Genomic DNA, 12735 nt, shown 5'->3' with positions numbered 1-12735 from the left:
TCCCCTAAGTGTTTTCTAAGTAGCTGTATGTAATACTGATTGATACTAGTCATCACTATATGTGATGACTTTAAAAAACCCACTACGTACATATTTTTACAAGGTGATTTTTACTAATCCACGTATACAGTCAGATTTAACATTAAGGTGTATTTTCTAAGTACGTCGTGCACACTCCTGAAGCACTACAGCTTGAGACATAGGTGTCACCTCCTTCAGAAGCCTTCCCTAATTTGCTGAATCAGACCGATCTGTTTCTCTACCTTTTCCCAGACAGACCAGAGGTTACTTGTCCATGTCCAGGGCCTCACAGACTTGCGGCACCTAGCTGACAGCCCTAGTTCTCACTAGATCATCACCAGAGCCCTCCCCTACACAGCCTGTATTTTAATCCTCCTAAGGATGGATAGGTTTTTAAAAATTGATTTGAGGGGGTGGAGAGGGGAGGGAGGTGGGAAGAGGGACAGACAGACAGAGACAGACATCAGTCGGTTGCCTCCTGTATGTGCCCTGACCTGGAATCAAACCCACAACCGTTCTGGTGTACAGGACAATGCCCCCGTCAAGTGAGCCACGGAGCCAGGGCGGCCAGCGTTTATCTCCCATAGACAGGGAGTCAGTACTAACAGCAGTCCCAAGAAAACACAGTAACCTTCTCCATTAAATCTGTACCTCAAAAGTTAGGAAGGCACTCCCAAATGTCTGCCTTCTTTGCATTTATGGTGTACCTCACAAGCACGCTTTTCTATGAACTGTTTTACACGTTTTTTTTTTTAACTGCCAATTCTGAGTGCAAATTCCACAATCATTCTCCACTGCGTACAAAATTTTTACTTCAAAATAATGTAAAAGAGGGAACCTGCTACTTTTTTAAAACTGAGAAATCCTTTTACACTTAGGAATTAAAATGTATACATATTATTTTACAAATTTTAAAAATTGTAAAAATATTTGAATAAATATCTGAAAATATCTAAATAAATATATAATTACTGTGCTTTTTGGGGATTTATGACTTACTGAAAAACCACATTTCTTTGCTATAAAACAAAATAAACGTCTGCTGAATTGATTACTCTGAAAGTTAAACTTCACCTACCTTGAGCATATAAAGTCAGAACTGCTTGGATGGCTACATACACACCAGAAAACTGGTACGTTTCAAACATTACCTAAAAATGCAAAAGAAAAAAATATTGGTATTTACAAGTACATATTTTAATTATCTATGTTTTTGGCCAAAATACAAGACACCAAAGAGAGTCCTCTATTCTCTCCAGTTCTCTTTGCATCTATTAGCTTCCACGGTCACAGAACTCCAATCTTAGGGGCAGATTTTTGGATACATCCTGGGTCCCCAAGCATTTCATAAGTGCTACAACAGCAAAGATTTGAGTGTTTTGTTTTAGTTAATGGCTAATTAGAGTGAAGGAAAGCTTTCTGCATTTGATGTCCCTTAAGGGAATTATCTCTTAACCCAAAGACAAACCACCTCCGGCAGTCAAAAAAAAAAAAAGGTAAAAACAGTAGGGCAAAGACAAAAAATAAATGCACCAAGTCCCTGAATGCTGGCAGACACAGAACTGCCAGCTGCTGAGCCTCCCCCCCACTGGAGCCCAGGCTGCAGGTCCCCTCTCAGCGGCACTACACCGAAGGGAAGAGGAGTCTGCTAGGGTCGCTCTAGTCGGAATCACGCCTCACTCCCTGTAGTACAGGTTGGCTGGGGACACCACACAGGACTCCTGTCAGCTATACTGAGCATTCCTTGACTAGCAGGGCTGACTACCCTTCTGAATATCTACATATTTAGACATTTTAAACCGACCAATTATAATATACAGAATTTAAATTTTATAACTCTGAAACACACACTCATCAGTTAGTCACCAATATTCTAACTGGTACGCTTCCATCATCCTTTATCCCTCTGCACAGGGATAAAAATGGCTTCTTACATTCATTGACTGGAAAGTCTGTTACAATTTGGTTTTACTTATAAGATCATTAAAAATATTTTTCATACCAAAACAACATTCTGGAAGAAATTAAAGTAGGGCATTATTGGCCACAGCCAAATTTGCACTCTCAAGGAAAAATGAAGGGGTATCAAAAGAAGGGGAGACCTTCAAGCGCAGGGAGACCAATTCTTGTCACCTTTATACACATATACCTCACACATATCTCAGTCAAACAGTCAGTAAAAGGGATCCAGGTACAGTGCCATCTCCCTAACCTTTTATCTGAAAGACATTGTGGTTTTCATTTAGTATCATGTTGCTTTCCGAAAGAGCCTTCTGTGTCTACACAATGATTTTGTAATGTGTTGCTAAAAATAAATAGCAATGATAAGTGACCACTTATCCATCACAAAGCATTAGTGGTTGTCAATAATTCAGAAAGTGTAAAATAAATTAAAATATAAACTAATACACTAAAGCCCATCTTTCACATTTTTAGGGGTAGCTGGAAGGAAAAAAAAAGATGAACATAAGGAATGACATGGAATCTGTACCTAAAACCATGATCTCACATTTTTAAAACATTTAATACAAAAATTGAGTTTTAATTCAGACTTTGTCTAAAAACAATCTCTCCTAAACCCCTTCAAAAAGTTCCACCAACATTTAAACATAGACATAGAATGATACAAAATATTTATATTAAGTAGTAACTGAAACCTGCTGAAATACAAAGTTATTAAGTTTTGGCCTCATAGGACAAAATGAGACAACCTTGAAAAGTTCCTTACCTAAACTACTGAAAATGTAGACTTCTTCCTCTCTAATCGCTTATCTCAGGAACTTCCTGCCCCCTGGCCCTCAGCCCTCTCATCCCCGTCCAGGTCACTTCCTTGGTGAGCCCGTTACTATATCCTGATGACTCCCCAGTTTACAGCCTCAGTCTCATGTTATTCTCTTGAACTTAATAATATAGTCACACGCACACACACACACACGCACAACATTTTTGCGTCGATGTCTAATGAGGACCTAACGTGTCCAAAACTGAACCCCTGATTCCTCTCTGCCCCCACCCCTATCCTGTTCTACTTACCTCAGTCTTTTCCAACCAACTTATGATGGGAACCTGTTCCCCAACTGCTCAAGTCAGAGCCTTTGGTGCCATCTCTTCTCTTGCCCCTATCAAATACCTCAGGAAATTCTTGGCCCTACCTTCAAAACAGATTCACACTTGGCCACTTCTCGTTACTTCCACTGCTATTACCCCTAATCCTAACAATGATTATCTTTTGCCTAGGTAGTTGGAAGTCTCCAAACTGGTCTCTCTCCCACCCTTGCCTTCCTATGACCAACTCTCAACACAGCAGCCACAAAAACCTAAATCGAAACACGTCCCTTCCCTTTAAGAGCCCTTCATTTTACTTGAAGTAAAAGTCTAAGTCCCTGTAAGAACCTAGATGATCTGGGCCTGTCTCTTCTTTGCCCTCAACTCCTGCTGCTCTCCCACACTGGCTTCCTTGCTGACTCTTTAACACCATGCCAGGCTTGTGCTCATTTTAAGACCTTTACTCTGACTCCTCCCTTTGCCTGAAATGCTCTCCTCCCATACGTCCTGGTTAACTCCCTCCCCGTCTGTGTTTAAACATCACCTTCTCAAGCAGGGCTCCTACCTACCACACCCCATGTGCAAACACAACCTTCCTTGACTCCCCGCCTCCTTTAACCAACTCTTTACCCCCTTTAGCACCTATCATCTTCCAACAAACCACTCAATTAAGTCACTTTGGGGGGTTGTTTTCCCTGCCAGAACACAGGCCCCATGGCAGCAGGACTGTTATGAACAGAGCCTATTCAGAAATAATGGTCAGCACACAGGTGCTCAGTGAACAGGATCCAGGAGAAAACAACAATTTTTTAAAATTTATTCCCTTTATCTTTTACAACAAGGGTAAGATAAAAGAAAGAACATTTTCAGGAAAAAGGAAAGAAACACATGCATATCCTATCTGAAAACTTACCTCTACAATCTTCTCTCTGTTTTTGGTTGGGTTCATGGGGGGTTCTGTGAGTAAGATTTTACAGTTTCTGGTATCTATGTTAAGTTTCTCTGGTCCAAACGTATAGTCCCACAGGTGTTTCATGTCATCCCAGTTCCGTACTATGCCATTTTCCATAGGGTAGTTAACTTCTAACATTGAGCGTAATTCACTTGCTTCATCACCAACCATAAGATCCTAGAAAATTATAATATCAAGGCTTTAGACCAGTCAAATTTTGCATAAAATACTTTCAGAAAATCATAGTCCCACATTCCGAAAACTTGGGAATAATTAATTTTAATCTTTCAGGCACTTCCAGACCAAGCATTTCCTTCCACAAGTTAAAATCTCTTCTTTTAAGAGCAATGCCTTGCAAAGTTTAATACATTTTTATGTGCCATGTGGTTTAAATTGATAAATTGACCTTACCTTTAATAAATAAGTTTTCAAAAGAACAATAACACAAATATAAACCCCATGTATTAATATTTTGCAGGGTTTTATATGAGGTTTCATTTGTCTCTTTTGCTTAATATTAAAAAAACAAGGCCTGTGATATGTGAAAAAGCACATCAGGAAAAAAACAACTTGCAGAAAAATGCTCAATGCATGCAGCACAGTCCTTTGTACTAAACATCAAAATGGTAAGTGAATATATTTATTATAAAGCGTAATGAAAGGAGCAAAAAGGATAATTCTTTAGTACACTACAGTAATGCATATATGTACTGTATTAACTCATAAATTTCACAGACTTCTACCTACATGCCTGAATGAGAATTGAAATTAAGTTTGTTTAACATGCCTTGCCAAAATGAATAAAAATTTGTAGAGATACAAAAAAATAAAACACAGGGAAACAATTCTTTAAAATTAGAACTCATGAGCAATATTCTTTATCTTAAAGTGTAAGACTAGAAAACGATGCTATTTACACACAAAGCAGAATACTCACAAGTCTTGTCTCCAACGAGCATACTTAAGATGGCCCACATTTGAAAAGCCAAATTCCGAATGTATAATAAGGCTAACGATGTCTTGGAACTTAAACTTTTAGAAATCAGCTAATAAAGACATTACATAATTCTAACTTCTATGTGTACTGATGAATTTTAAACACTAGCATCAGACACACAGCTATTTGCTATAATACTTAAAAATTTAAAACATGGGGAAATGACAAGAACAAAATTAATGTAAGATGAGTTAAAACAGAGGTTTAAATATATATGAGTTTAAAACAAAAGTAACAATTTTTGCCCTGGTTGGTGTAGCTCAGTGGATTGAGCGCGCACCTACGAACCACACGACTGAGGTTCGATTCCCAGTCAGGGCACATGCCTGGGTTGCAGGCCAGTTCCCAGCAGGGGACTCACAAGAGGCAACCATACATTGATATTTCTCTCCTTCTCCCTTTCCCTTCCCCTCTAAAGATAAATAAATAAAATTTTTTTAAAGTAACAATCTTTTCAAAGATCAGAGGTAAAACCACAGTGAACTCTATTTTAAAAAACAGATGTCTGCCACATCCACTGAAGCAACAACAAAAAGGGGAAACAAAGTTAAAACAGATGCTAGAAATGTTCTCTAAAGCTTCTGTGTTGCAATTAGTCTTCTTAAAGTTAACTTACCACAACTTAATACTAAAATTTTTCTTTAAATTTTTAAAAAAGATTTTTACTTATTTATTTTTAGAGAGAAGGGAAGAAAGGGTGAAAGTGAGAAAAACATCAACGTGTGAGAGAAATATCGTTTGGTTGCCTCTTGTACACCCCCAACTGGGGACCTGGCCCGCAAGCCAGGCGTGCGCCCCGATGGTGTACCAAACCAGCAACATTTTGGTTCCAAGGCTGGGGCCCAATCACTGAGCTGCGCCAGCCAGGGCTACTCCAATTTCTTAAATATTAACTATTTGGAATTATCTGATAAAAAATGTAAAACTGAAAATTTATATTTGTGAAATCTACTTAATGACACATATATTGAATTACCTAGGGAGAATTATACTGATACTTTGAAATACATCAAGAAACAGGACAGACAGATGAGTGGCTAGATGGATAAATTGTGGTATCAGTATAGCAACTATTAATGTCAGAATCTAAGTGAGGGTACAGGATTTTATTCTTTCAACCTTGCTCTATATTCTAAACACTTCTTTAAAAAATGTTAAGGGAGATATCTAAACCTGCAAGTATATACTCTATTTTGTCATGTATAACGCATAGTCCTCCCCCACAAAAATTTTTGAGGGAAAAATAAATGTATGCATTATATGTGGGTAGTACCCGAAAAACCTTGTATCTATAGTTGTGTTTTGTAATTATTTGTTACATAAAATCTTTTGTACCATTATGTTTAAAAATGCTAAAATTCCTCTATAATACAAAAACAAATATCTAAGTATAAATGAGTAAATAAATAAATAAATAACTGAATTAAAACATTAAAATGACCCCCCCCCCAAAAGTTTGGGTCAAAAACATGGGTGAGCATTATACACAACAAAATACAGCATATTACTTTTGGTGTATTAACAAACCATTAACAAATATAATTTAACACAAAATTTTTTTACTTTCCTTTAGACTGTATCTTTGTTATGAACAAGGTAATAATGCACTAGATAATTAGATGGTTTACATAAATCAATATACATTTACAACTACATTTCGACAGATTTCATCAGAATACTTACTTTTAACCCATGCAAGAATAAGGGCTTACATATGTCTGACCCGATGCTAACTAAAAACATAAGTTCATATGTCTACTTCTAGGACGTACATACTCTAAAGCAGGGGTCCCCAGTCCTTGGGCCACGGACTGGTAAAAACTGTCTCCCCAGAAAGCGGTCCCTGGTGCCAAAAGGATGGGGACCACTGCTGTGTAGGCCCAGCTGAAAGAAGTGTCTGGCATTGAGTACCTCACCATCCCTCTGAACAAGACAACGTTTAAAATGGAAGAAAACGATTTTTAACTTACTAAGTTAGTGCACAATTTGAGTAGCTCAAGCTACCTAAATTTATCTCTATCTAAAAATTATAACTGAAAAAATCCTAAAACAATCTTTCTTAGTACATTTCAACTTCCCCAACCAAAAAATTTGAGAGCTTTATGAAGCCTGCCCTCACACCTCAGAATCAAGTCACAAGCGATCAGATCAGGCCTTAGATTTCTACCACCCACCTCATCAATGGACCTCAAGCCTAAACCTCCACCTATTACCTGAAAGAATGAAAAATTACAGTAACTGTTCTGAGATGCTGTTTCAAAATCACTTATATATTATGAAAAGCAAGCAATATAGATTATATTTGCCAAGAATCATTTGAACAATGTCACTTCAAATTAAAAGAGTGAGCAAACACACTTTAAAACCACAATTAAATTCCCAGAAGAAATTCCTCAAAAAAATTTTGTGAAATTAAATCTATACTGTTCTCTACAAGCAGACTTTTAAATCTCCTTATGATTTTAAGAGAAAGGCATGATGTTTTGTGTAGGATAAATTAGGAATTTCTACTTTTTTTTTGCTTATTTGAAAGAAAACATCTCAAAGTTAGTTACTAGTTAAAATATGTATCAGTAGAAATGCCTGATATTAATCTTTTTCAAAGACGAAATATTTACTTGCAAATACAGCACTTACACCAACACAGAAAGAAAAATACAATGAAAGAGCAAACTGGCTGGGATGTATCCAGTAAGCTTCTAGTTCAAAGGAAAAAGTGCCACATTTATTTAGCGGGGGAAGCTGTTGTTTATGATAAAGCCTTTAAGACTTTCATTTTTTCTTATTTTTCCTCAGGTAATATTGTAAAATCTGCTCATCAATAAGGATAGTATAGGAAATCCCCACTCCCACTTTACTATCTGTATTTCATTTACATATTGAAAATACATAATACTGTACTAGAATACATTCAATGTTGAATTTAATATTAGTCAATACAGTGAATTTATCCAAATGTAACAACGTCACCCAATTTTCTGGCTCACACATATCCTATACAAAGTCATTTGATTTCTAATGTTATGCACACACCACATTCTGTTTGAATTATAACATTTATCTATAAGAAACACAAGGAAAACAGTTCAAAACTATGTTAGTAATCAGTTCTGGTTTGGTCCACTGTATGCAATCAGGAAAGTACAGGATGAAAGGACTTAAAATTAAAATACAGAAACGCCCCCCTCCCCAATGCTAAAGGGACACAAAACAGCAACTACTGTCCCACCGAGCAAAAGTGGAAAACAAACAGAGCACGTGTGCAACCTCACTTACCATCTTTTTGTTATTCTACTTCAACAGGTCAAGAAAGGTGAAGAGAGAGAAGGTAGAAGTAAGAGTCAGAAAAGGCCTAAATAAAATCCTCACTGAAATTTTTAAACACACAAGCAATAGAGAAAAATTAGGTCGAGGTCAGAGGCAGCACCACTCTATCTTACGGAGTTAATAATCAGGGCCATATTAACATGGCCAGTTATTACTTCTGAATGAAAACAGTTAACTTATTAAACAATTTAAATTTCCATTTTTTTTAAGTTTACCACATTTTCGCTAACAAGACACAGAAAGTATAAGTCAATCCACTAGACAGAGAAATTCCAAAGTTTCTTTAAATTCATTACTGAATTTAAGAACCTTAAATTAAGGAAAATAAAGGATAACAGGAAAGACCTAGCTGAGTAAGCAGAAGGTAAGTTTAGGGTTGTCTTTCCAAGCTCTAGCAATCAAGTTAAATTTGACACAGGTCTGTGTTTTCTACTGGAAGAACAATTTAACTTGAAAGACGTAAAAGACTAACCAGACTGAACAGAACTGGGCTAACAGAACACAGAATGACACACTGTGCCAGTAACGCTACAGGGAATTCCTCAGTGAAAAGTGTCTCATTACTATATTGACTAGTTCATTTCTATCACTTGGCCTTGAAAAGTAGGAGTGGGAGTTAAAAGATATGTAATTATTTGTGCCTATGTTGAAGAATAAAAATAGCTATATAATATCTTAATACATCAAAAATGTTATCAATAAAGTACCTTAAAAACAGTTCTTTAAAAGTCTGATTCTAAGCCCTGGCTGGAGTAGCTCAGTGGATTGAGAGTGGGCCTGCGAACCAGACGATCGCAGTTCGATTCCCAGTCAGGGCACATGCCTGGGTTGCAGGCCATTTCCTTACAGGCTAACTACCAGCAGGGGATGCACAAAAGGCAACCATACATTGATGTTTCTCTCCCTCTCTCCTTCCCATCTAAAGATAAATAAATAAATAAAATCTTTAAAAAAAAATCTGATTCTGAATAAAAAACNTAGGAGTGGGAGTTAAAAGATATGTAATTATTTGTGCCTATGTTGAAGAATAAAAATAGCTATATAATATCTTAATACATAAAAAATGTTATCAATAAAGTACCTTAAAAACAGTTCTTTAAAAGTCTGATTCTAAGCCTTGGCTGGCGTAGCTCAGTGGATTGAGAGCGGGCCTGCGAACCAGACGATCGCGGTTCGATTCCCAGTCAGGGCACATGCCTGGGTTGCAGGCCATTTCCTGACAGGCTAACTACCAGCAGGGGATGCACAAAAGGCAACCATACATTGATGTTTCTCTCCCTCTCTCCTTCCCATCTAAAGATAAATAAATAAATAAAATCTTAAAAAAAAAATCTGATTCTGAATAAAAAAACCTTTCAACTCCATTAAAAAGTTAATCCGTATCACTATAATTAACTAAATTTTAAGTCAAAGTTCTTTCAAGACTGAATTCAATCAGAATGAAAGGAATTCACAAACAAAAGAATAATAAATCCCATAAATTCCACCACCTCCCAAAACAGACTCTAAAATAAAAACACTCATATCGAGTATGCCATTTGATTACTGGTAACACAACAAGAAACCAGTATAATTCACTATTTTAAGTCTTTAAAAAAATTAACACAGAACCTAAGTTTCGATTTGTATTTTTATTCATTGTGTAATTTATTTCTCTAATCCCAAGAACAGAGAGCTATCAAGTAGCGAATCTCTACCCCCCATTACCACCTTCCTAGAGAGTGCAACCAATGTCCTAAAGAGGCTCACCCGAACTCACATTTCAAATGACTCAATCTAACAGTTCACCGAAGACCTGCCAAAGATGGTCCAGATAGGACCAACAATGCTAGCTTGTTTACAAATACTTCAGTCTGCCCCAAAATTCGACTGCATTTTGTAAAACCTGACCCCTAGGCCACCTAAAGAATTTAAATCAATTGGTGACCACAGTCCTTTTGGTTGATTTGGTCCTTTTTTCTCCTACAATATAACTCCCACTCGATTTCTAATCCCTTTAATATGGAAGAAAGATCCCTCATCCTTAATGTTGAGTCTCCTGTGTCAAGTACAGTGAGTGGGCAAAGATAGCCTTCCTTCCTCTCTTTCTGGTAAGGCAAATAATGCAAGGCCAAATAAAGACTTGCACAGCTTCTCTGTGCACATTATGAAAATCAGTTATTACATTAGTGAGAAGAGGAAACAGTAAGATTTACATCCTGTGTTTTCCTGACTAGCTATATAGAAAAAGTACAGGAATCAGGCAATGAGAACATGGAAAGGAAAAGTCTAAGGTCCCAAAGGAACACTAACATGTATAGTGACAAATATATGGAATTGAAAAACATAAAAATGCCAGGCTGATTTCTTCTAAAAATTATAATTAACATTCATATAAAAATCTTAAGTATTTTACTCCATTCAGAGAGTAATGGCACCAAGCCACACTTAAAATCAGACGAAATTAACTTCAGTTTTTGTGCCTCTTTTCAAGTATTACTTAAAAAGTTAAGAAATTCTGCCCTCCCCCTTTGCCCTTCATGGCATCACATTTTATACTACTCAATACAAGAACATGTCATAAGTTTTGATCCTCATTTATCAATAAATAAAATATTACCTTGATTTCAATGTTTCCCACTTTGGTGGTTGATCTGATAATAGGTCTTCCAACCAAAGCGGGGAAGATGTGTTCTGGGAAGTTAGAGCCTGCATACCCACACTTCACAAACTGGAAGAGAACAGCAAGAGTGAGTTAGTCAACAAAGCACTGGCTCTATCCATTGAAAACCAGTGTCTCAAAAAATCACTTTGCATTTACACAGTGTTTTAAACTTTTGGTGGTTTCAAATCACCCAAACCAGTCATTCAATCTATCATATCTCACTGTATGCCCTTCATGGCACTGACTGCTGCTGGGGCTCACGTTTATTTAGCAGTAGACTGTTTGCTCTGTGCCTGAGCGCCCCCACCACAGAGCAAGCCTCACCAAAGCAGGGGCTTAGCAGAGCAGTTCAGGCTGGAACTCAACGCTTCAAAGAGGTCCTGGCACACAGTGGTCACACAAGTATTTGGGGAATGGACAAGTTCACTCAACCAATGCTAAGGATTTTTATGAGAGAAATGTTCCAATTTTAATTCTTTATAAAGTACACGTTCATTCATCTCTGGCAATTCACTTAAGCAACCCCATTTTCCAAAATGGGAGAAATCCAACAGCATCTGGACTAATATCATGTTAACATTAATTAGGTATTTTGACCTATTTGCAGTTATATATTTAGACAAATGTTACTTAGTAATACCAGGTAGCATAATTTATGTTCAGACAGTATACTTCTCCAACGAGGGCATATCAGTGATTCCGATGATACTCCCATTTTATGCATAAGAAACTGATACACATACTAGGAGATTTAACAACTAGTAAAACTGAAAATAGAACCAAGGGTTTTTATATTCTTATACAATAATATGGTTTGTTTAGTCTTATTTTTAAGAGCAGACATTGCAAGAAAAATGCAATTAAAAACCTTAGGGTGGGAGGAAGGGTTGGCAGGGAGGCTGCTGAGAAATGTTCTGGCTTTGGCTGCTGCGTCCAGCAGCACAGAAATGCTCCCTGTGGCCTCTCAGCCACCAGGCTCCATCTTTTGGCCCACTTTCACCACTGCTTTTCGGTGCTGTGTGGTCCTGGTGGCAAGAGAGGGTTCTGGAAACCTGGTACCCACCAGTGAAGTGACTCTCTTCCCTGCAGGGGCCTGAATTTGGGAGCTTTCAGGTTACCTCTCCTATTACCGGTCCTGCCCACTCCGGAACGGAGGCTCCAGTGTGTGCGGAGGAGCTCTGCAGCGGCGTTCAGGCAGCTGCAGCCCAGGCTAGGGGGCAGGCTTTTGGGGATGAGCAGAGCCAGAGGTCTGCATCTGTGGCACTCAGCATCGCTGCCTTCTGTTTCTGGTGGGCGCATGGCCACTCTGTCTTCACTGCCTTCTGATGGAGAAGGTGAAGGACTCCCTGTCCCTGGGAGGGCCCTGCCAGGCTCTGCTCCGACTGTGACTGGCTCCTAAGCTCCATGACTTGCTCTGAAAACCAAGCATCAGAGCCCCCATCTCCTCCTTTTTATTTTACTATGATTATAATTACTAATATCCTTGTAGTAGAAAGAAAGTCTGTACATAGGAAAAAAATCCATCAGGGTGGGAGGAAAAAGCCATACTAAGGCAAGTAATCATAGTCTAGACCCTCCCCTTAGTAAGTCTTTATTCAGTCAACATAAGCTATTGTGCAAGGATTTCTTTTTTGTTTGTTTTACTGATAAATCCCAAGTGACTAGAACAGTGTCTGGTACATAGTAAACGCATATTAAAAAATTAATCAATAAATATTAAAAACGTTGCTGATTTCCAGGTATGATATC

General features: G+C 37.8%; 1 protein-coding gene across 2 annotated transcripts in view; it reads right to left on the bottom strand.

Annotated features, from left to right (window-relative positions):
* Nucleotides 1–12735, bottom strand: part of ACTR2 (actin related protein 2) — a 33554-nt gene that overhangs the window by 14825 nt on the left and 5994 nt on the right. The window contains exons 2-5 of one of the 2 annotated variants that reach the window (XM_037048055.1): nucleotides 10942–11052; nucleotides 8292–8306; nucleotides 3980–4195; nucleotides 1100–1172 (exon numbers count right to left, since the gene is read on the bottom strand). In XM_037048055.1, the coding sequence (XP_036903950.1) occupies nucleotides 1100–1172; nucleotides 3980–4195; nucleotides 8292–8306; nucleotides 10942–11052 (415 nt within the window). The remainder of the gene's footprint in view (nucleotides 1–1099; nucleotides 1173–3979; nucleotides 4196–8291; nucleotides 8307–10941; nucleotides 11053–12735) is intronic. The other variant, XM_037048056.1, reaches the window with a different exon arrangement.

The sequence above is a fragment of the Sturnira hondurensis genome, unplaced genomic scaffold, assembly GCF_014824575.4.
Source record: "Sturnira hondurensis isolate 20B ecotype Veracruz unplaced genomic scaffold, ASM1482457v3 Scaffold0006413, whole genome shotgun sequence".
Taxonomy (NCBI): domain Eukaryota; kingdom Metazoa; phylum Chordata; class Mammalia; order Chiroptera; family Phyllostomidae; genus Sturnira; species Sturnira hondurensis.
Note: the sequence above shows the minus strand (reverse complement) of the source record. Positions and strands in the feature narration are given on the sequence as shown.